At 42.7% G+C, this 24,330-nt stretch overlaps 2 protein-coding genes across 6 annotated transcripts in view; one reads left to right on the top strand and one right to left on the bottom strand.

The window, feature by feature from the left end:
* Positions 1 to 24,330, top strand: part of LOC144799177 (C-type lectin domain family 18 member A-like) — a 901,971-nt gene that overhangs the window by 309,769 nt on the left and 567,872 nt on the right. For 3 of the 4 annotated variants that reach the window (XM_078670425.1, XM_078670423.1, XM_078670422.1), the window contains 2 exons: positions 9,659 to 9,794; positions 13,322 to 13,406. The gene's annotated coding sequence lies outside the window, so the exon portion shown is untranslated. The remainder of the gene's footprint in view (positions 1 to 9,658; positions 9,795 to 13,321; positions 13,407 to 24,330) is intronic. The other variant, XM_078670424.1, reaches the window with a different exon arrangement.
* LOC144799178 (fibulin-7-like) overlaps positions 1 to 24,330 on the bottom strand; it is a 231,877-nt gene that overhangs the window by 85,339 nt on the left and 122,208 nt on the right. The window contains exons 4-5 of one of the 2 annotated variants that reach the window (XM_078670427.1): positions 10,905 to 11,030; positions 9,699 to 9,812 (exon numbers count right to left, since the gene is read on the bottom strand). In XM_078670427.1, coding sequence (XP_078526553.1) covers positions 9,699 to 9,812; positions 10,905 to 11,030 — 240 coding nt within the window. The remainder of the gene's footprint in view (positions 1 to 9,698; positions 9,813 to 10,904; positions 11,031 to 24,330) is intronic. The other variant, XM_078670428.1, reaches the window with a different exon arrangement.

The raw sequence follows: 24,330 nt of genomic DNA on the forward strand, positions 1-24,330 counted from the left end.
TTGGTGGCGGATGAAAGTGCTATGAGGTGGAATCAAGACTATGCAGCCTTGGAACTTGGCACTCTGATATTTGTTCGGACTTCTGAACACAACTTTGAGCACCAGCCCTTAATCATTTACAAATTACCCACTGAATATCACCTTCCCCTACAGCACTTTCCCGTACTCAGGGTTAGGGAAGGCATCTGTAGGTTTACCACTCTGACATCCTAAAGTTTAGGAAAAAAGAAATGACCATCCTTGAGGCCAAGGCTAGTCGATGAAGAGATTGCCAGGAAATTTTTAGCTCCAGTAAATCAGGTTGACACAGCAGGATAAAGATGGCGAAGGAGAGGGACACATTTCTTGAGGAGAAAAAAACATGCAAACATCCTGAATATTAAAGCGTTAGAGGTGCTACTATAACCCATCCACCATCCAAAATGCCTGTGCAGACAGTGGTCACTCCACTTTCTGCCTCAATGTCCCTAGGGAGATTGTACCCTCAAAGCTCCAAAAAAGAGTGTACCTTCCTGCACTATTGGTGCTGATGAGTTGGGATTGATGAAAACTTTCAAATTGCAATGTAAAACAAAGAAGCTGGCTTTAGTTGAGAAGCAGCTCTACTAAGCCTTATACCCCTTAGGTGTTACAAGGCTAAATTTGAATTAAAGGAGGACAAGCATTTGAAGTATGAGAGAGGATAAAGCGCACAGACTATACTTTGTTTTGCAGCCCTTCATAGGTTGAACAACTAAGAAATTGATGTTCACTGGAGCTTAAGTTGTATTTGACTGACTTGAAGGAGTCTGCTCCCTAACAGCTAGTAATAGCTGTTTAAAAGTAGACAGCCATAGGTTTGGTTAAATAGAATATGAACATCAGTCTGCCTAGCCCAAGAGAAAAAAGCTCTTCAGCACCATGGCCAGAGGCCTGAAATAAAGTGTAATTGTCTATTCCTAGCATTCCAAACCAGGACAGAACCAAGGGGCAATGATACTTTCACCAGGGCCACAAGAGATGTGGGGCAAGGGAACCATCTCCTCGAAAATTGTTTGCTTTTTGTGTGGCTACAGGAGCCATGTAAAACAAGATTACTTCAGTAAGAATTCCACTCCAATCACTCAAATAGCCAGCCTCTTATTCCGCATTAAGAACTAAACCAATGGCCCAGTAGAGGTTGCCACAGTATGTTTGGACATGTTGGAGCCTAATCCTGAAATTTTAAATCAGACCCCAGTTAGCAGACACCAGCGACCCTACAATGTAATTTTAGATGGACAGGTCGTCAAGGCTGGGACTTTCATAATCATGTTCAAAGAAAGGTTTGTTGACCCCTAAACTTGTATTCTTGGTACAAGGAATAGGCTGCAATCAAGCTTTCTATATACTCACTGGTCCCTGCACAGCTGTAGATGCATGACATCTTGGAGTGGATACTAGTGTGAGTCAGGAACAATATTGGAATGGGCCTCCTGTTGGGAAATGACCTGATTGAGTTGAGGGTAGTGGACAGAGTTCTAACTTGTTCTCAGACTACTGACTACCTAGGAGCAACCAAAGAGGAGCTGTCTTATGCAGAAGGGCTACCTCAAATCAAAGACAACATGCTATTGCTATGGAGTCTCCACGGATACACCAGTGAAGAGCCCATTAATACCTGCTCTAGAAACAGTATTCTGAGCATCCTGCACTTGACTAGATGGTGGAGTCTGGATCCCTAGATGAGCAGCAGTGTTGCTGGAGGCCCCAGTTAGAGATGAGTTTTGGAAGACCTACTTATACTGTCACACTCCATTAAGCTTCTGGAAGCAGGCTGGTACCAAGGTGCAGTCAGAGAGCTGTAGGTGCTTATTGGTTGCTTGGGAAAATGGGGTCCCTTGTGATCCTGAATCTAATACTAGCACAAGGCTAGCAGTCCCTCACATCCACAGGAACCTGATGCAACTGGTCTATAAGGCACCATAGCTGGGCACCTGAGCTTGAAAGGTGTGAGCCAAGGCCAGACTGGCTGTATCGGGCATCAGGTGTTTCCTGGGGAGGCTGGAAGGGTAAGAGGCTGGTTTTGTTACTGGATGGCCGGTTTTGTTATTGGTAGGCTAGTTTTGCACTGTCGGCCCTTAGTAACAAAATCAGCAGAACAACAAAAGAAAAACAGAACTCACTTTCGTTTCCAGGCTCCCTGTGTTTTTAAAGCAGTGGCTGCAGAGTTCTTTGTATATCATTATCAAGCAACAATAAGCGTGTCATGATATCTCAGGCGATTAATCTTCCTGCTGGAGTTGTGTACCACATGAATAGGACACGTTACAACGCATACAAATACATTGCATGCCATTACAAAATGGTCATTACAACTACTGCGTTGTTACATCATATACCATTACAATGTAAGTCGTTACAGCGACTTGCTGTAGGGGGAGAGCTGGATTTTGGATAGTATAATTTACTATTCCAACTCCAGTTTGTGCAACAGTAGGGAAGGTGTTGGATTTTAAATCCAACACCTTCTGCCCCCTACAGCAAGTCATTGCAAGGACTTGCGTTGTATTGGTTTGCGATATAACAACGCGGTCTTTGTAATGGCACGCGATGTATTGCATGCATTGTAAATGATGTTTCCTGTACCACAGAGTTCACATAAATGTACTTAATGTGCATAGCTCTATGGGTTACTGCTTTTGTCATAAAGATCATTTTGTTACTGTGCAGTTTTTATGTGACACTAGTAATCCAGCACAGTTAACTATTGGTGTTCTCCTTGGAGGGGAAAAGAGCGGTATCTATTGATACCTTCCAGGAGTGCATGTGTCAAACTGCAGGCTGGCTTAAGAAAAACGCCCTACAATTTAATGAGGGAAAAACGGAGGTAATCTATTGTCCCACCACTAGATCGTCTCGACACCTACCAATAGAGTTTAAGCTCACTCCTGAGGGTGACTCTTTGGCTTGGCTAAAGTGGTGCGCAATCTGGGAGTTATGGTAGACGAAAACCTCCAAATGGATGTGCAGGCTAATAAAACTGCCAGTGTCTGCCTCTCTTTGCTACGAACATTAAGGAAAATCCTTCCCTTACTCCCTGCCGACACTCGTCCTCTTGTAGTGAGGAGCGTAATATTGAGTAGGCTGGACTATTGCAACTCCCTGTACTTGGGAGCACCACAATATATTGTACAGGGGTTTCAGAGAGTACAGTCGATGGCAGCAAAGCTGGCTTTAAATAGACAACGTAGGTCCTCTACGGCACTGGCCTTAAGAGACCTTCATTGGCTGCCCATTGGGGAGAGAATTTGTTTCAAATCCCTCTGCACTGTATATAGGGCAGTACATGGCCAGGGCCCAATTCCACTACAAGAAACATTCACCTGGTACAATCCAAGGAGGCAGCTCCGTTCTTCAAATTCTAGTCTGATTACTACCACCAGATTCAAGAGGTCTCGGAAGGGTGGTAGAGCTTTTGGAGTGATGGCCTCTCGCATCTGGAATGAACTGCCCCTGACCTTAAGACAGGCCAGCTCGCTGATCGGCTTCAGGAAGAGCCTAAAAACTTGTCTCTTCCCAAGGAATGTGTCTTAGTCTGTCTCTATGGATAATTGATTCTGGTTTTTCAGGACCCTTGTTTGATCCAAGCGCCAGGATACCCGTAGGGTGGCAGTTTTGCGGTATATAAGTATTCGTTCCATTCCATTCCATTCCAACTATGAACTGCCATCAAAGAGCTGCATGCAACCTACATGGGACAGGTTAGAAAGTTATGTTTTTTCCAGTCTTTCATTATCCTAATGTTGCTAAAAAGGGTTTGTGTAGGTAGAAATAAATTTGTATTAGTAAATGTAACCCTAATCACTGTGTTAAGTTTTGAATACCTAGTTTGTGCTTCTCTAGCCTAAGCACTCTCAAAAAATGCCTAAACCTCGTAGTGCCCTGGGTCTTATGTAAAGTTTTCTGTACATTGACTTACACATATATTACTCATTATTCTGTGTGTTTGATGTAGAGTGCTCTGACACCATAATCTGGTATGAGAAGCGCTATAAAACAAATGAAATACATGAGAGAGGGGCTAGGGAGAAATGAGGGGCACTGTTGGAGGGTGAGAGTGAAGGTACCATTGAAGGGTCCCAATAACGACTGTTGTATCCTTGTGCACTGTAAGCCTTTCATTTACTATGCTTTAAAAGCTAATACAATTGAATATATATATTGAATTGAAAAATGTGTTGTAGAATGCATCATTTTTGCTATTTCTCCCCAAATTTTCTTGGGGGGGGGGGGAGAATCCTCCAAACCCTACATGTAGTGGTTGGGGTCGCTCGCTAAGCAACCTAGAGAGGGCTGGTCTGACAAAATTTGCCTGGCTGCTTCGGATTGCCAGTCCGGCCCTGCCACTAGATCAGTAGCAAGTCCTATTCGGTTATGGCTGATTTCTGTCTAGAGAGGCATAGCGGGCATAAAAATGAACAACTGGAATACATCCGACTAATAAGCAGTGGTTGAGATTATTTCAAGCATTCCACCCATCACATTCGTTTTTCTAAGTAAATGGAATTAATGGCAACCGATTTGTAGTCCTGAAAAAGAGACCTTTTACAAGCATTGCTATGGAGAGACATTTCACTGGCTCTCTCTGGTAAAAGTCCCCATAGCAGGGATTATGTGTGGGTCATCAATCAGGGATCTGTATTTGATAGGGCGAGATTTACTGATGCTTGGTGAATAGTTAGGTCCATTGGGACCCCATGTGCTTGCTGTACAATGTGGTGGCATTCCTTAGGGTGATGTTGGACATGTCTGCTTCCATTTTCTACTTAAGATCCTCAGCCCTCACCCCTCACCAGCAAAACCCTAATTTTAAGAACAATTTTCAATTACATGTGCTTAAAATGACAAATGTTTTACAGGCTGTCCTGAATTGGCACTTATAAAATATTGCAATACTTTTATGTTGTCCCAGGCAAGTATGACTTTTTCAGTGAGAATGGGATCTGCTCCCGACCTCTCTGGTGTACATAGAAATAACAGCGCTCTCAGTTGCTTCTCCACTATCAGCAATGCGATTTTCCATGATCTGCTAGTGAAAGTTAAATCAGGTGACCCGTCTGACTGTTGTCACCCTCATATACTCAAGGACTGTCTCACAATTCATTCTGGCCCTGCACTTGCCTTATTGAATGAATCTTTTACATCTGGCATAGTCCCGTTGGCTTTTGAGAAAGCAGTAGTGGTACCCCCCCTGAAAAAAGCTGGAGCTGATCACGCGCTTCTATCTAACTACCGCCAGATTTCCCTGCTCCCTTTCTTGGCAAAGGTTCTAGAGGGCCATGTAGCCAAATGTCTTTCCAACTTTTTAGAAGAGTCAAAATATCTGGATCCTCATCAGGCTGGCTTTCAGCCAGCTCACTCTACCGAATCCGTGATCCTTGCGGTCATAGACACTCTCCGGGACAACGCAGATAGAGGCTACCCGCAGGCACTAGTTCTGCTGGATCTCCCTGCAGCTTTTGACACGGTCGACCATACTATCTTGGCCGACTGTGTCAGACAGGCTGGTGTTCAAGGGGCGGCAGCTCGCTGGCTCACTTCTTTCTTGGAGGATCGCTCACAGGCTGTCCGTCAGGGACACTTTCTGGCACCTCCACGAAAGACCATCTGTGGGGTCCCACAGGCCTCGGCCCTTTCCCCACACCTGTTTAATCTTTATATGGCGCCCAAGATCCAGTCTCTCAAAGATGGGAAGGTATCGGTTTTCAACTATGCAGATGATCTATAGCTTATCTTTAGGATTGACAACTCGCATAGCTCTGTCACCGATTTCCAGGACACCATGTTATACATCCAATGCTGGATGGATCACAACCATCTTAAATTAAATCCTGGTAAGACAGAGATCGTCCTTACCGGGGACAGCCATAAACACTGAGGCCCACACTACCGGCCACCTGAGCTTGGATCCCCTCCCCTTCCTTCTACATCGGCTAAAACCTTAGGAGTATCTCTTGACAGCGACCTCTCATTGAAAACCCAGGTTGGCGCGATTGTGTCCAAGTGTTTTTTTCAAATGCGTAAAATTAGGAAAATACACCGCTTTCTTACTCAGGATGCTCTGATTCAGGTCATATTAGCTACTGTCTTATCTCACTTGGATTATGCCAACTCTATGTATTTAGGCATGCCACACTACCTGCTTAAACGATTGCAGATAGTCCAGAACCATGCAGCCAGACTGGTCTTTAGACAACCTAAATGGCAATCAGCAACCCCTCTGTTGAAGAAACTACATTGGCTCCCCATTTCCCAGCGCTGTGTTTTTAAAACAGGGTGCTTTATTTTTAAATCCCTGCATGGCATTAGCCCGCCCGGTGTTTATCAACAGTATGATACTCCGGCACACCCCTTTGCGCAATTTAAGGTCTGCCCATCTTTCACTTCTTTCCCTTCCGGCGTTTAAACGGGTCCGTCAAGGTGGCCGCAGATTTGCCACCCTTGCCCCCAAACTGTGGAACTCCCTCCTGCTGGAAATACGGTCTTGCACAGATCTCTTGCTATTTAGGAAATCCCTGAAAACCTGGCTATTTGCACAGGGCTAGCTTTCATGTTCCTCTCTGACAGCTTGCGGAGCCTTTAGCGCCATTAATCCACCTGGCGTACATGCGCTCTATACATTTTTATTAACATTAACATATGCACCCCCAAAAACACTTGTTACAAAAAGTTTTCAAACCAAAATAATTTTCATTGTGATTTCTCAAAAAATTGGCTAAATAATATAGGTTGTAAGGGCAGTTACAATAATCTGGTAATGCATGCTTACATTTCATTCTATATGTTTAAGAATCTTTGACTGGTCGTTCCTTGCTTCTACCCTCCATCTATCTACTTTATTCATATATAATGAAGCGGACCATAATTGGAACCATAAGGTTACAATATTCTTTCAGAATCTAGTCTCACTCAGCAGTACAAAGGACAATGGCATCATCAAACTTTATTTTTGGGGGGAAATCCTATAAAATCCTTACATACAAAATATATTCAGTGAAGTCCCAGTTAAATAGAATCATAATGAAAATAAAATGTTAGATCATATCATTGATAACAATTCATAATGCTTAGAGAAAACATATTCTACATTGAATATCCATATTTCTTACATTCCTGTGTAATAAGTAGCAGCATTACTCAGATCAAAATTATCTAAATAGTCTAACTTCACATTAACCTTGGAAGTCACCATTTAATCAAATAGTATGCTTTATCACAATGGCAATTATATAAACTGCTGGGTTCTAGATTGTGTGCCAATACACTTATCAGTGCTCTCAAAGTATTTCCCCATAGTCTCCACTAATATAGAAGAAGCAGAGAAACCCTAACATCCAAGGTCAAAGAGAACACAGATTTATAGAACAATATGTCTTCTTGATAGGTATTAATGCCTGTCAATGTACTAACAAGTCCAGAGAAAGCGTGAGTATTTTTACAGAAATCACAGGAATCAGAATACAGAAAAATGTAATTCCTTAGTCCTTCATTAAGGATGCAACTGATAACATTCCACTATGACACTTTTCAAACATAGGGTCCCTTTCAGGAGACATGGCCAACTGACCCCGCTAACCGTAGTTCAAGGCCCCAATCACTCTTTATCAGCAAAACCTAATTTGATAATCGGTCAGACTCATGCTTGCACACCACTGGTTTGTAAACCACTACAATACTTTTCTTTGAACCCGGGTAACACCTTCTTACTTACAGCTGTCAGAAGTCAGACGGACTGGAATGAGACAGCAATGAGTGAAGATAAAGAATCAAGGAAGATGCTTGGTTTGATTGTCCTCTAGGAGCTCTTTGATAGATACTGTTTGGTTTATGTGCATGTGAGGACCTGGATGATGCTATCACGCTCAAGATCAAAAGAAAGGAACACCTGGGGAAGACTAATCAATCATCTAAGAACATACGTTTTAATAACAGCTAACTGTATGTAGCTGAAGTTTCCCCGGATCATTTCTCTAGATACAGATACTTTAGAAAGTTGTATTGTAGGCTGTATGACTATAATATTTGGGAATGACCCTTCACTCGAACTCCTAGCTAGTCAAATCTGTAACCCCTTTCTACAGGAACTTGCTACAATACAAGATTAGACTTGAAGGATTTGTGGAACTTCAAGGTTTTGCTTCTGTTGCTGGTCAAACACCTTTCTAGACAGATACTTGCAAATCTTTCCAAAAGAGGTAATAGGCCCTTGGAAAGAGAGCTGCGTCATCAGCAAAAAAGGGTGGTAACCACCAATCCGAACAGAGATGGAGCTTAAACGTAAGAAATAGTTAGCAAGCCAGAAAGATCGTGGAGTAAAGAGGAGCAAAAACAAAACCCTCATTTAATTAGAATAAAAGTAGAACAATAACTAGTTTGCTCTCAGTTAGGTCTGCAGCCAACCCAAGCAAAATTACTAGACTACAGGGAATGTAAACCACGTAAAAGACTATTTGCTACTGCTATGTCATGTAGCACAGTCCAATGTTTGGATCTCAAGCCTCTGTCAAATAAACTTTTCATATAAACAAACGTTTAAAGAGAGCTTTTTTCTTAAGGGTCCCATGCTTGATGATCAGGACATTTAATTGATAAACCTACCTATAACAGCCCAGATTCTTCTGAAAACTAAGAGGGAATTGAAATATAACATTATTGCATCTGATTCGTTCGTCATGGCTTGTCTTCAAGACCTTTTCATAGATCTTCAGTACAGTCTGTGAAACTGATTGGAGAAACTTCCTGAACCATTTTTAAAGATCAGACCCATTTCTGCTTCTAACCATGATTTGGGGAGTTGGTCCTTCATAACAAGCATGTTATTTTATCTTGAAACACTTCACCAGCACTACTTTCTGCCACACAGAGGTGCTGCTGAAGATTCCTGATTCAGTCTGATGCCTGGGGAATATTCCAAAGGTGAGGAATCTGCGGCTAGATACAGCCTCTACCAGAAAGAGTGTTACCGAAGGTAAGTAACTTGTTCTTTGGGGATCCAGGACAGTCTTGCACAAAGTTTTCTCCCTGCGTTGGGGACTCAATTCTGATCTGCCTTGCCCTGGTCCAAGGTGCTTTACTTGGCAGACCTGGGCAAGGAAAATCTGCGTCAGAAGGCACACCCTTAAAAGGATGGGCCTTTCAATACTGTACCCTAGCAGCCTTGTGGTAGATGGGTGGCTTGGAAAGGTTTTCTAATGGTGAAGCCATCAGGGGCTGAGAATCCACTGTTAGAAACCAAAAACTTTCCCCATCTTAACCTCAGGTGGGAGAACCACGATTTGGCAGAACCGGAGTTTTGGAAATGCCTTATGGATGACCCAGACTCTGTCTGATCCACAAACTCTACTCCTATTTCGAATTTATCTAGAATCAGTAGAATTAATTTATTGTGGGGCCCTCCTGTTGATATGTATTCAGCCAACGCACTGTGACTGCATTGCACTGCAAGCTATTTATTTGGATAATTTAATGATTTTTAAGATGACAGGATGTACTTTGCCTCCCTGTTTATGTTTATGATTATAATGTGTACTTTAACTCAATTATTTAATACAACATTTTGAAAACAAAAACATGCCTGAAAACCAACGCAGTGACTGCTATGTTTGATGCCTGGGATTTCCTGTCTTGCTTCCCACAGAATGATGGCAGCACCCCGCTAAGGTGTTTTACCGCCTTACCTTGGCAGATGCCACCAGCCTTGATCAGGAAGCCGCTGTCACAAGTGCACTGGCGGGATCCACCTGACTCGGCACAGCGGGGCTGGCGGCTGAACGGTGAGTTGGTTGCCGCGGCTGCAAGAGAGAAAACAGTACTTCAGTTTTTTCCACTTGATTTTATTTATAAACTCACTGTTTGCTAATCGGTAGGCCCATAGACACTGCTTGCAGAACAGGGAGCTCTGATTCAGGCCCTGCCTTGTAGTGACTCTACTGAGACACTGGAGATAAAGGTAAAAAGTCAACTAATATCCTGAAACAATCTACACCTACGCTGGCTGTAGTTGTCCACGGTCACACAAGATCTGACACTCCAATGGTTGATCTTTAGGGCCAAATTAACAAAGACTTTGCGATGACTCCTTCTTGTAGTCCTGCTTGAACTAAAGGACTACTACAAGAGTCACAACTACTCATAGCAAAATCTTTGTGAATCCGGCCCTTGACTTTAAAAAAAGAACAAACAAATTGAAATAACTGTGCTAAAGTAACCCTAGTAGTATCGTTCAGTAGCAGAATGTGAGGACATTCAGGAATGGGATAAAAGTAAGGCTTTTATATTTACTCTTTGTCAAGTCATTATATTTAAGCGAGACACAGATTTGTGGATTAAACTGCCTCCTAATCTCTTCTAAAGTTATTTCCTAGACATATGTTATTAAACCCGTAATAAAAGGCTCCAAGTACAATTTCTCCTCCCTAATCTTCTTTACAAAAAAACATCCTTTGAGCTACGCATATTTCTTCCATTTGTATTTCCTTGCTCGCTGGATGAACAAGATAGATGACTGTGATCAATATAACAAACACAGAGCCTCGCTGCAGAACTGCTGATTATATGTTCTGCCATGGCTTAATGTGAGTCTCTTGGTGGAATACTTAAGTGACTGCCTCGCTGCTCTGTAGGCCAGGCATCCTCCATTGACCTCCTCATCTTTGTTAGAAGGAATTAAGATGGAATTCCTAGGCATTTTATTCTGGCATAAAATGGCAGAATGGTTGCATACCTCATTGTGTCTCCACATGAGAGTAACACAACACTCAGGACTACCCCTTGTCTATCCTAGCAGAGACTGTATGTGCAATTGCATTTTGCCTACTGCTGCTTAGTTTGCATGTGTGACATGTATGTGCACGAATGTGTAGAGAGAGGATAGGAGCACCCACTGGGATAGACAGAGCTTTGGCAGTAAACCCCAGACCAGCCGCTGGGACACAGGCAGGCGAAGCGCTGATTGTCATTCACACAGGTGCCGCCGTTGGCACAGGGGTTACTAGCGCATTCATCGAGATCTGTGAAATAGATAGAGACAGAGACACTTTAGGCAATGGGCATAATTTGCAATCCAATTTTCTGCTCCTCTTGTGCAGAAGACAAGAAAAAAACACAGAAACATCAAATGTGACGGCAGGTAAGGAGTATCAGACCCACCTACTGTTAGGCACTCGTTCTCTACTCACAGACACTTCAAGTTACTGTTTCACCCTTGTTTACTGAGTGCAGTTGTTCCACTATTTCAGACTGAGGCCTTTTTAAATTTTTGTCTTTGTCTTCACTATTCGAGCTGGGTGGACTGTTCCATGCTCTCAATAACCGTAAGATATGTAAACGTCAAACGCAGTGTTTCATTTTGTTTTTGAGTCCCCTTCCCAAAATAAAGTCTCATAAAGAGCTTCAGGATTTTGCCATATGATGTATAAAAGTAGTGCAGAATAGATGTAGCACCAACTACAGTTTTTATATTATGTTTTAAAGAATTTCCACAGAAAGTTGTTTATATTAAGTTTCTTGCCGTGCACTCATTACAAGCTGCAAGGTGAACTTTGACTGATGACTCCCACTACAGCTACTAGTGAAGGCAGATGTGCGTTATATTGGCATGCGTTGTTTTGTGGTAGCAAGAGAGCACATGTCTGTACAGGGCGGGAGTGAGCAAGCTAGTTGTGTATGGGATGAACTGCCATATCCAGGAAGGTATCTCCTTTCCCCTTCCATGCCATCTGCCCAAATCCAAGGAATTCTTCTTATGCTGGCCCTGCAAAAGGAAAGACAAATCAAAGGACATGGAAACTTAGTTCTTGAGCTCAAGAGAGCAAATGGCTTTTTGGAGACCTGGCTAGTTCACCATGCAAATTACCACATTGTTCATACCCACATTATGTGCCTTGACCCACTGAGAGTCTTTCATATGGATCTTTTAAATGCAAAACATAGGAACCACTACAGTCCTTGTATTCCTGTGTAAAGATGTCCTGTTTCTCTAGGGACTCTGTCTCTTTATTTTCAGTTGCATTTCAAACACATCAAGAGATTCAGCCTTCTCTGACGGTGATTTCTAGTAATGGCGATTGCATCTTCATTCAGGGGCACTTCTGCATCCCCGGGTAGATGACCCATCAAGTTACGTGCAGCATAAAATGCCACTCTTCTGTGATGCATGGGCCTCTTTCAATGTTGACTGAATTACCTGTGGGTAATTCTGGATTCTCATTCTTGCTACAGCTGCATAGGAGTGAATTTGCTGACAGTCTCAGATGGAAATAGTGCTGGAAGACTGTGTGCTGGCCTAATAATGTGGTGCACATATAAAAGCCTTTTGCTGTCAAGCTACAGGTTGTGCCTACCAACTAGCAGACACAACGGATTCACTATGCCGAACACCATCTACAACTTGATATGGCAAAAACTAGTTGCCATTCTGCAGAGTGCACAGAAAGCCGGAGTTCAACCTGACACTTTTTTTGGGAAAAGCGACTGTGTATCAACAGGCAGTCAATACATTGGCTACCAGCCCAAACCAGGATAAAATCTAATTTATTGACTTCATTTGAAATCCGTTAACCCCAGGATACCTGCAATGGGAAACAGTGCACTTTTCCCACCAAGCCACTTATGCTATTCAGCTTGGAATGTGAACTCATGCATCACATCATCTTGTCTAATTGGTGGCCAAAGATTATCTTTGTTTGAATCTACTCTGTAAAATAAGAACCTACATAATATTAGGTTAGCATCTTTGTTAACACAGTTCAGATCCTTCCTGAAGTTCCACCTAATTGAGCGGTCATTTAGGGCTTCAGCACATAGCGATTGCTTCCATTAAAACCCTTTTATGAGTGTTTTCATTTCATCTCCCAAAAAGTGCAGAGCATTTCATATTTGCAGACAAAATGCAATTTTAAGATCTCTTAATAGATGAGGAGTAAAGGTTCATAAAAGCCCTTTTGTTTTTTTGCAACAAATCCTTCATGGCCTGTAAAATATAACATAAAAATATAAATACATGGGAGTGCTTGTCTCAAGATCTTTTGCAATTATAACAGACAATATTTATCCTCTAATACTGAAAGTTGTGAATAAATGGACTAATATCAGACAGTTTTATATTAGAAAACGGCTTAAAAAGTGTCCTCTTTTTCCTCTTCTTTTTAACATTGAAATTGAGAGCCTAGCAAAGATCTAACTGTTGCTGAGTAAGAATATAATGTTATCCTACATGCAGACATGTTTTTAGTCATGCCTAATCCTGCAACATGTATTTCTGCTTAAGTTGATATTATAAATGCATCTGGTTAATTTGCAGGCTACCAAATACTTTGGACAAAGTACAAAGTAATGAGCTTGATGGAGACTTACAAGAATCGAAAGACTGTGAATGGAAAATGGAGGTAGTTCAAACATCATTTAAATATCTGCGAAAGCTTATCTTAAGATCTTTAAAAATATTGTATTAGACAATTTATCTCTGTTAATAATGGAAATCAAAATAAATATGAACAGATCTGCTCTAAATTGAGAAATCTGGGAGGAAATCAGTAAGATAAGTGAATGAATATTATATGTGATACGTAATTTATATTTACATACACACAGTAAGTTCTTGACATAGATAAGATGTTTAGGAACTTTATCTGGAATCAGAAGAAACCATGTTTCTTCACTTAATGAACTGCACATTAGTGCACAAAATGGGGGGTTCATTATATGCAACAAAGCTTTAGTGGAGAGTCAAGTCTTGATGAAAGCCAACATTTCAATCAAAGCAACAGAGGATAAAAACCTAGATGGGCCATGCCAGAAAATTGCTTCTTTGGGGTGGGTGGTACAGAAATACTGATAAGATCATCAAAAAGCTAAGTAATAGTGATATTCTGTATGAGGTCAACCTAGGCATGGAGGTAAGTTGCCCATTACTAATGGAGGTCATCAGGAGGATTGGGGTGGGAGAGACATTCCTTGCCGTGGCTTGCAGTAGACCACTAGCTTACGTGCCAAGGGAACAACAAGCGGGTATGCTATGCTACACAGGCCGTCCAGTCCTGCCCTGTCTGTATGCTGATAATATCCTTTTGTTTGTCAAATTAGTCAAATTTTTATTTATTGCACAGTTACTTAAAACCATTTGCAATATAAATGCAAGGGAGTGATTCAATGACAGTTATAACTTTTTTCTTTCCGTAGCAAAACATAAAACAGTATAAAAGTTCAAAAGTTAATTAAGTTTAAAAGACATTATCACCGAAGTGTCACTTCTTTTGTACAGATTGAGAGTATTTTTGTGCAATTGTCTGATTCATTGTCTTTGTCAAGTCTAGAGCGAACGTCCTGCATATATCTCCCAATTCTGACCAGATCAGTTGTTAATGTGCAAATGAATATGGCTGTAACTGCTTATTATTGTCGTTCTAACACCTTTACGTAGCCATATGGGTTTTAGTAGCTTCCGCCGGGATTGTAAGAGCCCCGTGCAACAGCACATCAAAGGTGGCAGTGATTCTGTTTTGAAATCGCATATTCTGCATCGAATTTTATTTTCCAAGGTTTTCCAGCCCGGATTTAGCTCTTTTATTGGGAGAGATACAAGTCTAGCCCATTGATTTTTTTTTAGGGCCTTTCTCCCAAGTGCTTGATCAAGATAAGGCTGGGATTTATATTCCTTGTAGATTGCTATCACCCCAGATTGACCTCTTCCTTTTTCAAGATTTGTTAAATCGATTTCTCTTGACAATCTATTCCAATGTTTGTTTATTGCCTTTTTAATAATCGGATAGGATATGCCTTCCTGGCTCCAGTTTTGTATTGCCAAGTCCAAAACTTCTACTGCTTCCTGCAGATAAGCCTGCCATGGGTTGTGTGAACCATCATAGATGGATTTTAACCTGCTCTTCAAGCTCCCGTCCGGCGCTTTAAGTACAGAAAAGTAGTATTTTGCATGCACACCTAGGCATTCTTTGCTCTGGTGCACCAGGCCAAATTCCAGGCGAATCCCGCTATTGCGTGTGTATTTCGGTATTTTGAAAATACGTTTATACGCCCCACACTGTGCTTTATCCATCATTGTATTCATTTTGCCGGGGAAAGCCTGCTGGGCGTATCCCACGACTGCCCTTATTTTTGAATGTAATACCTTTCTGATTGGAATGGTGGTGGGGCTCTGCATTTTCTCTTGTAGCTTGCACAAAGCATATATTGTTGATTCCTCCTTAGATTTCATTTTATGTAAGTGCATATTAGATTTTCCTGAGTCGCTCAACCAACACCCAAGGTAATTGTAGAACTTTGAGACGGTTATTGTCTCCTTTCCCACGTGCCATTTTAGGAGTGTTTTTCTTTTACAGTTCCCGAAGATCAGAACTTTGGTCTTTTCTGGGTTTATCTTTAATTCATTATTCAGATTGTCGGCATTTAGAGCATTGAGGGTCTTTTGTAAACCTGTTTTTGTGTGATCCATCACCTCAAGGTCATCCGCATATTGTAAGATTTGAATTTTGCTGACACCAATTTTTGGAACTGCTAGGTTTGCACTTTGGATCATCTTGCCCAAGTCCGCTGTATATAAATTAAAAAGTGTTGAGGCAAGTACGCATCCCTGTTTTAAGCCCCGATTTGTAAAACACTTTTTTGTTGTGATGTTGTTTACCAGTTTGACTCTGATCTAAGTATTGCTATATAGTGAGATAATGGCATTAAGGAGGCCAGGTGGTGGTAATGGCAGCGGGAACATTTAAAGCGGTCACCTGCCTACATTCTCGAATGTTGAACGAGGGTTTGGAACCACTGACGGTACTGAAGCAAAAATGGGAGGCGAGTGTGGGAAAGCCCATACCGGACACGACATGGGGTAATATTCTGAGGAGGACGTGGAAGGGGAGCAGAAATGCTCGGTTTCAGCAGGTGCATTTCTTCGTGATGCATAGAGCTTACCTTACCCCGGGAAAGATCCGGAGGTATTTCCAAGTGCAGGACGCAGCGTGCCCTAGATGTCTGATGCCTGGTGTGGAACTGGATCATATGCTGTGGGACTGTCCGAAACTGGGCCTGTACTGGTCTGAGGTGGGGGAGCTTCTTAATGCAGTTACTGATCGACAGGTAGAATATGACATGGCGACATGTCTGTTGCTCTGGTTTCCTCATGCGCCCAAAACAAAAATCACTAGCAAGTTCATTGATTTGGGCCTTATCTTAGCCCAGAGGGAAATAACCTGGCACTGGAAGTCGAAAGATGGTCCATCTAGTAGGAGATGGGCGAGTGAATTACATAAATGGGCCCGTAGCGAAAGTACTGTTAGACTAAGGCAGGCCACCCGTACAGCAAATGAAAAGAGTTTGGAAATGGCACAGGCGTGGGAAGAGCTAGTGCGAGCGCTCAAGAACTATCAGGCAGAGGAGGAGGACTAGGTAGGGAGAGCGTTGAATAGAGCTCCATGAGACACAACAGTAGATGTGTATTGATCCGTCAGGTCTCTTCTGATTGTGGTTATGTATGTGTGCAATAGGCCCACACCAGCAGCAGTTAAGGGGGGAGGGATATGGGTGGGTTAGTTGGGGGTTCTAATGAGGGTTTAAGGAGTAACTGAATGCTTCATGAGTCATATGTTGACCCCTGTGCTGAATAGCAGATTACAGTGCTAGCTAACCTGAGGTAAGACACGCTGTGCTTAGCATGCCGGGAGACTCCTCAGAGAGGGATAGGGGGGGTAGACAGGGGCAATTGAATTGCGCTAGCACTGACGTCCACAATTGCCTATTGGGGTTTATGACCAGTTGAATGTTGTGAACGAGGGACAGGGAGATACAGAAAAACAGATACAAGACCATCTTGCCGAATAGATGCCATTGTTTTTCACTTTTATGTTTTTGGCAGTTCCCTAGCTAACGCCGCCCGGCCTCCGGGATGTGGGCTAAATGGCTGTGTGATGTCTATTTACCGACCTGTGATCTGCAGCGATCAGAGGCGGGGATGTCTGAAAACTGATTATGTATCTTATGACTCTGCAATAAAAACAAATTTTCCCCAAAAAAATTAAAAAAAAATTAAGGAAGCCAGGTGGAATTTGCCAGTTGCGCAATTTGGACCAAAGCTTGCCAAGTGGCACTCCGTTGAACGCTGCTGAATAGTCTACAAAGCAGGCATAGACTGGTTTCTTTTCCCTGCAATTGGCTTGCTGACCTAAATATGATATTGCTGTAATGTTGTAGCTAGTCGAGCAGCCTTTGCGGAACCCTGTTTGATAGAAGGGGATAATTTCATTTTCTTCGACCCATCTGGTTAATTCTGTCAGCAAGGTATTTGCATAGGCTTTCCCTTCGATGTCCAGCAGGGCTATTAATCTATAGTTCTTTGGTTCTGTGTTATCGCCCTTCTTGAATATGGGTTGTAGGATTGACCCGCGCCACGAGTCTGGCACCTTGCCCTGTAATCGGCATTCGGTGAATAGGCCGGATAGGACTCTCCCCCAATAATTTGGATCTTCCCTGAACATCGCAGCCGGGAGACTGTTGGGTCCTGGTGCCCCATCTTTCCTTATCTTTTTAATCACCTTTTCAACGACTCTTACGTCCTGGTCTTTAAGCATGGCTGTGTTTGTGGGTTCCGCATCGTTGTTTATGCTCTCTGTATACAGCATAGTGCTTCCACGTTTAGTGCATTCTTCCTTTTCCACGTATGTTGCGTCTACATGTCTCACCCATGCGTCGGGGTGTACGGCATTACTCCGGACTGCTCTATTATTATCCAGCTCTGCTATATATTGCCAGAGTTGTCGTTGTTTGTGAGGTTTTGTTAATTCGTGGATTTTGATCCACTCTTCTTCAAGCCTGTTTTGCTTGATTGTCCAGAGCAGTTGTTTCTGTTCTTTGTGCAGTTCGTTGTACTTATCCTGTGTATTTTTCGAGACGGCGATCTTATATGCTCTTTTTGCCCTTCTTAAATTACGAGTTATATCAGCCAATTTTTTAATATTGTCCGTGGATTGTGTAATGGTCTTCTCCTTAGGATTGGGCTCAGCTGTCTTTAGTCATGTTTTCAGATCATTTGTCCACTCTGACCAATTTTCCCTATTGGGCGCAACGCCTGGGTTGTTCCCTGTGTGTTCTTGTTTTTCATTCAAATATTTTAGAGCCGTCACCTGATGAGTGTTCCATTTTTTTCTTCTCACCAGGGCGTGTTCTTTGGCGCCTGCTGATTGGGAGACCGTTCTAATTCTTTCTCGTTCTTTGGTAGTAACATTAGGTTCTACCTGGAGTAATGCATGATCGCTTGTGTCATCTCTCTTGATTTCAAAATCTTCAATTTTGGGGGCTAGCTGGTCACATAGAAAAATATAATCAATTGTGGAGCTGTTCTTAAATGTAGTTCTCCTTTGGATGTTTAGGTCTGGCCTTTTTTGTAAGTACTCCGCTGAAGTAAGTTCGTAATCTAGTAAAAAGTTATTGAAAATTCTTTCAGCACCAGTTAGGTAATTCCTTTCGCACTGTTTTGTTCCTAAGTGGTGCAAATTGAAGTCATCCACAAGCAGTTTCGCCGAAGACCGATATGTGCATAGAATTTCCTGTATTGTTGTAATCAGATATTTTGTAGCCTTTAGTTTCCATTGGGCTGGTGTATTTAAATATACATTAATTAAAAGCAAAGATACAATGTTTTCCTTGATGCTTTTTCCTTCCATTAGCAGTGCTTGTAACATGCTTGAATTGGTGTTTATATTCCTAACAGTTAATTGTTTTGCGTGTTTGACATAAATCGAGATCCCACCTGATGGTCTTCCATGACGTTTATGTTTGGTGGCAAGTTTATGGAAACCCGCGTACCCTTCCAAGTGTAACGGTTCAGTTGCCCAGGTTTCTTGTAGGCATAAGATATCGCCCTTTAGCAATTTATTTTTTGCTGTCACTTGTCTAAGGGCTTTTTGTAAGCCAGCCACATTCCAGGAGACAAGTTTGAGACTTTGGTATATTTTTTGCACTTGACCGGGTTTGCTAGTGTTTCCCTCTGTTAACAAGTTTATCTGGACTTAGCTTTAAGATCCCCCGAGAAGTCCGCCTTGTACTCTTTAGTGTCAGGTATGACGAATGGAACTCTGTGTGTCACTGTAATTCCCATTATATTTCTCCCTCCATTGGGTTTTTTGGGGTGCCTCTTCTTTTATTGTTCTATGTGCGGTTGCTTCCCCCTTTTGTTTGTCAGGGATCAAGGGGTGAACCTCTGGCCCACTGTCAAAGTGGTAGTAGCTTTTGCAGAATTGTCTGAATTAACTGGAATAAATTGAAGCGTATAACCCTGCCAAACACTGCTAGCCTAATCGGAGAGGAGTTGGGTTTTGTTTGGACTACAGATGGCATCTGGGATCTGATATTAGTTGTGTGTATCTCTTTATTCGTATCTATTTTGAGACGTGGTAAGGGAGTTGGAGCATGGTCTCCCTAAAGCAGTGAGGCAACTGTTACATCTGGTTGTCCACCTATTGGCGCCGAGATGCTCCCTGGAGCGATTGTTAGCGCGGTACAAATGAGCCTTACATTTACATTTAAAGAAGAACTTTGTTTTTTTTAGGTGCTCCAGTACCTCTGTTGTGCATGATCTTCCATATCAGTTAAAAAGTATCTCCATACATTTGATTTGGGCAGGGAGGACAACCAATGGTGGTCTGGGGCACACTTTTGTACGGTCTTATGATATGTGTGTCCAAGCAGTACAAGACTTTCAGGTAAATTATTTGGTAGCTCAGGCTCACTATTGATGTACTCGTTTTCAGAGGCTGTGGTCCAGCCACAGGTGCAAATAGAGAGGGCATTGGCTCATCCAGCTGGAGTGACAGGAGGTCTGTGGGTCAGAGCATGGTTGGGTGGGCATGGAGATTGCTGGTAAAGAAGCTAGGTATGAAGATGGTTTACACCCCACAGTTGCAATGTGTGAATATCCCAGGAGTGCCGGTATCCTCGATCTAAGGTTTTATAAACGTGTGCATGAAGTGAACATTGTACAACTGGGTAACCTCCTCCAGTAAAATCAGTTTAGCACTTTGGCAGGTATTAAGGGTAAACTGGGGTATGTTGTTTTGGATGCGTTTTTGTATTTTAGAATTGAGCAAATGTTTTAGGCCTGTCTGTTGGGGTTCCCTGAGCATTCCCCACATTCTGTGTACTTGACAAAGCCAGCTGTATGAAAGGAAAATTATAGACTTGTCTCCACTCTGTATAAAAATGGTTTTGAGCTTACTGAAGGTTGACTTTGGACGAGTAAGGATAGGTGGAATGAAGTGGTACATGCACCAGTTACAACGAAGAATGGTTATACCTTTGTAGGCAGACTAAATCTATATCATGCAACAATAGGCACACGTTTCTCCATCTTAAAGAGCACCATTAAGTGTACTACCCCTGGCAGGTTTACATAACATGTGCGAAGACTCACCGAGGCAGTGTAATGCAGGTTGTTATTTCATGGTGTGGTACTGCAGCGAAGCCCTAGTGAGTTTGTAGGCAACAGCTGGTATGGGTAGGTGGTGTGGATGACATTTAGGTTGGTCACTTGAAAATGAAATGCTATATGAATCACTGTGAGGCAAGTAAATCCTCAGTTCAACATATCCTAACCATCCAGATCACTATGATCATTCAACCTTATTTAACATTCAAACTGAGTGGTTACAAAAGATTTCTATTGACCCGTTTTAGGTTTAACATCTTTCATCGATTGGTGACCTTTCCTCACACAAATGATTGGTCTAAGAACCTAGCGTTTCGTCCTTGTGATGAAGTATCCCTCCAATCCCCGATCCATATAGCCTTATTTTGACAATTTTACAAGGAACCGAGGAAATGGTGGTTACTGCCAATTGTAAACATTTTGGCTCTCCGTATATGTCGCCCTGCTTTCCTCGTTTTACAATTTCTGGAGGTAGAATGCTTTGCTAAAAACATTGCCTGTTTTCTCAAGTTTTGTATTAAGCACAGATCAAATCTTGATTAATTTCTGTTCTGCTAAAACTGCTTAAACAAACTTCGCACTATCCTCCAATTTATAACCTGTTTCCTATTGTTATCTCAATGTGGATTTTAATTCTGGGATCGGCTGGCTCGTCATCCTTTTTAACCTCTGTAATTTTAAACATGACAAAGTTTTATTCATTGTTTATATACATCTATTTATATATGTACTTTTATGTTTTTTTCCAACTTATAAAAAATCGAATAAAGGAATTTGAGATTTGAGAATGCATATTTATATTTAAACAATGAATAAAGTTTATTAAAACATAGCAATAAAGTCTTTCCCAAGGCTGGGTCCCTTTTAGGGGAAGGTATCATTATATATTTGTACTAATTATGTCTCATTGTAATTTGAATGTTAAAGCCTGCCTGCTTCACTACAATATAGTTTTCTTAGTGTACGCCTCTTACATTGCTCTCACCATACAGCAAATTAGATGAAGTAAGCTTGCGCCTAGCTTTGTAGACTCTTCAGCAAGGAGGGTAAAAGCCCATCTGTGACAAGTTGATAAGCAAGTGACAATCAGCCAAGCGATAGCATGAAATAATATTCAGCGTTGTCCAGTTGACTATTCATGTGTGAGACCCAATACTGTATTAACAGCCTCTCAATGACGCGCTCTACAGTAGTGCAATACACAAAAGAAAGGAGTGAAGTGACTGTGTGTTCTAACCAGGGAGCAAGCCGGTGCGCATAAAAGTAGGTACCTGGCAAGCAGCAAGAATAGAAAAATGCTAGATATGGGAAAATTATGACTGATCGCCAGAGAGATTGACTTCTGTAAAGACCTGACAGCGTTGTCTAAAGCCCTAATTATCGTTGCTGCAGGAGCAGCCAACCAGTGTTACACCTGACGGAGTCCCTGTGTGTGGAGAAGCGAGGCCGCAGCGGAGGCGAGAGGCGCGGCCCGGGGACTGCGAGGGACAGCGTCAGTAACATCAGCTGTTCCCTCTTCCCGCGTGAGCCGCGCCCCCTCCCAGTGCCCCGCCCCTTACAAGGCGTTTAAAACCTCTCGCGGCCCCCGCTCCGCGGGAGCCGCTCGCCAGAGAGACTGACTTCTGTAAAGACCTGACAGCGTTGTTTAAAGCCCTAATTATCGTTGCTGCAGGAGCAGCCAACCAGTGTTACACCTGACGGAGTCCCTGTGTGTGGAGAAGCGAGGCCGCAGCGGAGGCGAGAGGCGCGGCCCGGGGACTGCGAGGGACAGCGTCAGTAACATCAGCTGTTCCCTCTTCCCGCGTGAGCCGCGCCCCCTCCCAGTGCCCCGCCCCTTCCCTACACCTTACCTACTTAAACAGGGCCTAGCACGCGCATCGCGGGACGCGCGCGGGCGAAGCCCGGGCAAAGGGCGGGCCCTCTGTGGCCCTCTAGGGGCCTGAAGTGGCCGGGTCGGGCCACCCCCCTAAGTTCGCTCTTCGGAAGTCACAAGTTAAACCTAGGCTACACTCAGAGGAAAGTGGTAGTTAACACAAGTCAAGGATGACTAAAACCTGCAAAACCCCGATGGCCACTCGATCAACCAGCAGATTAAAAACAGTGAGTACACCTTTGCCCACTATAACCGCTATAGATAAAATGCTCCAAAAAACTATCAACGTAGTGGCGGATGCCATTCAAAATACTGAGAGGAGGCTCTCTCTGACGCCTAATCTATGTTTCCCAGATCTGTCCTCACATACTAGTGCAGAAGACCCAAACATGGAGGACTCAGTTTCATCACAGGAGTCCCTTCTTATGCAATCATTTTCAGAACTACCAAGATCGCATATTAAAGAAAAACCCTCTAATTCTTCTTCCACTGACCTATTAGCGAATACCCTGGATAACAGCCTTATGATTCTAACTAGTAGTGCAAATAACATTCAGCAAGAAAAAGATCCTGCTTCTGCACTGAAAGCTCAAACCGTGGAGATTGCCCCATTAGCTATTGCTATAACTGAAACCCAACCGTCAAAACAATGCAACACTCCAAAACTCAAGAGAAAAAGGCCCAGAATCATATTTCCTAAAAGGAAAATCCACCATATATTAGTTAAACCCAAGCGATCGCTCAAAGACATGTGGCAGAAGAATAGTCTAGAGAAACTCCCTGTCACAAAGCGGGGTGGGCCCCTATCAACTTCCCAACTAGTCTACGATGCAAGTGGGTATACCAATCCCAAAACTAGTATCTCTCTAGTTAATGAGGAAACAGGACATATCGAGAAGCAGAGTAGTGCAATCTTGCCAACAATGAGAGAGATCGAAGCCCTAATTAAAACAATATTACAACCCATTCGCCATCAGATCGACAATATAGAAAGGGCGCTGAGTAAATTTGAGAGAGCGCAAAATGACATATCCTCTAGTATCCTCAGATTGCTTAAAACAACTAACATGCCCACAACTTTTGTTCCATCTTCATCCACACTTAATGTAAAAAACTCAATAACAGTGAAAAAAGTAGACAATACATCAAAGAACATAGGAAAGACAAACCATGCACAACCTCAGAGATTACCCTTAACTGTTCACACACCAAATTCTCAACTAGCTCCTACCCCTACTGTGATCCCAAACACACCTATGCTTAACACACCTAATACTCAAATAGATGAGGATGATAGCGAGTGGGCTGCAGAGGGTCACCTACCTAGCTCCAACGTAGGTAAATCTGAGGACAAAAGTCGTACGGCCCCTCCCAATGGAAACACCCAACTCAAAGACATTGGAACACAGCCCCCCAGACCTACTACAACATGTCCACTAACACATATTAATCTGCCACCACAGGCCAACCCCTATACAATAGTTATGATTGGGGTGCCAAAACTTGCTGCTAACAGGGAAGAAACACGGGAGGAATTGAGGAACAAAGCAATGCAATGGCTTTCCATACATAGGCCTCTCCCCCCAAATATAACAGGCACCATCCATCATGTCAAAAGAGTAGAGTGGGTGGGTACTCGCTTTAAATCTACAGAGGGTGACTGTATTGTGGTCACCTTCAAATATCTAGGACCGGCGAAATTCATCGCAGGATGGAGAAGCACAGGGACAAAAAGCTTGATTCGAACCATGGGACTTAGCTACTTCTACCCAGTCCGTTCAGATCCCTATAGGAATAAAACAAATTATCACTATACCCAAGAAGGATCTTACAGGACACAGCAGAATAATCAACCCTGGCTGGCCTTTGTCCCACCCTGCCCAGATGCGCCAATGGGCCTAGACCAACATCCATATTCTCACTTATGGGGAAACAAAGTCCATAACTATCAACCAATTGAAACAGCTGAACGCCACGGGCATGGTTACCACCGGGCCTTTAACCACACAAC

The sequence above is a fragment of the Lissotriton helveticus genome, chromosome 12, assembly GCF_964261635.1.
Source record: "Lissotriton helveticus chromosome 12, aLisHel1.1, whole genome shotgun sequence".
NCBI classification, from domain to species: Eukaryota; Metazoa; Chordata; class Amphibia; order Caudata; family Salamandridae; genus Lissotriton; species Lissotriton helveticus.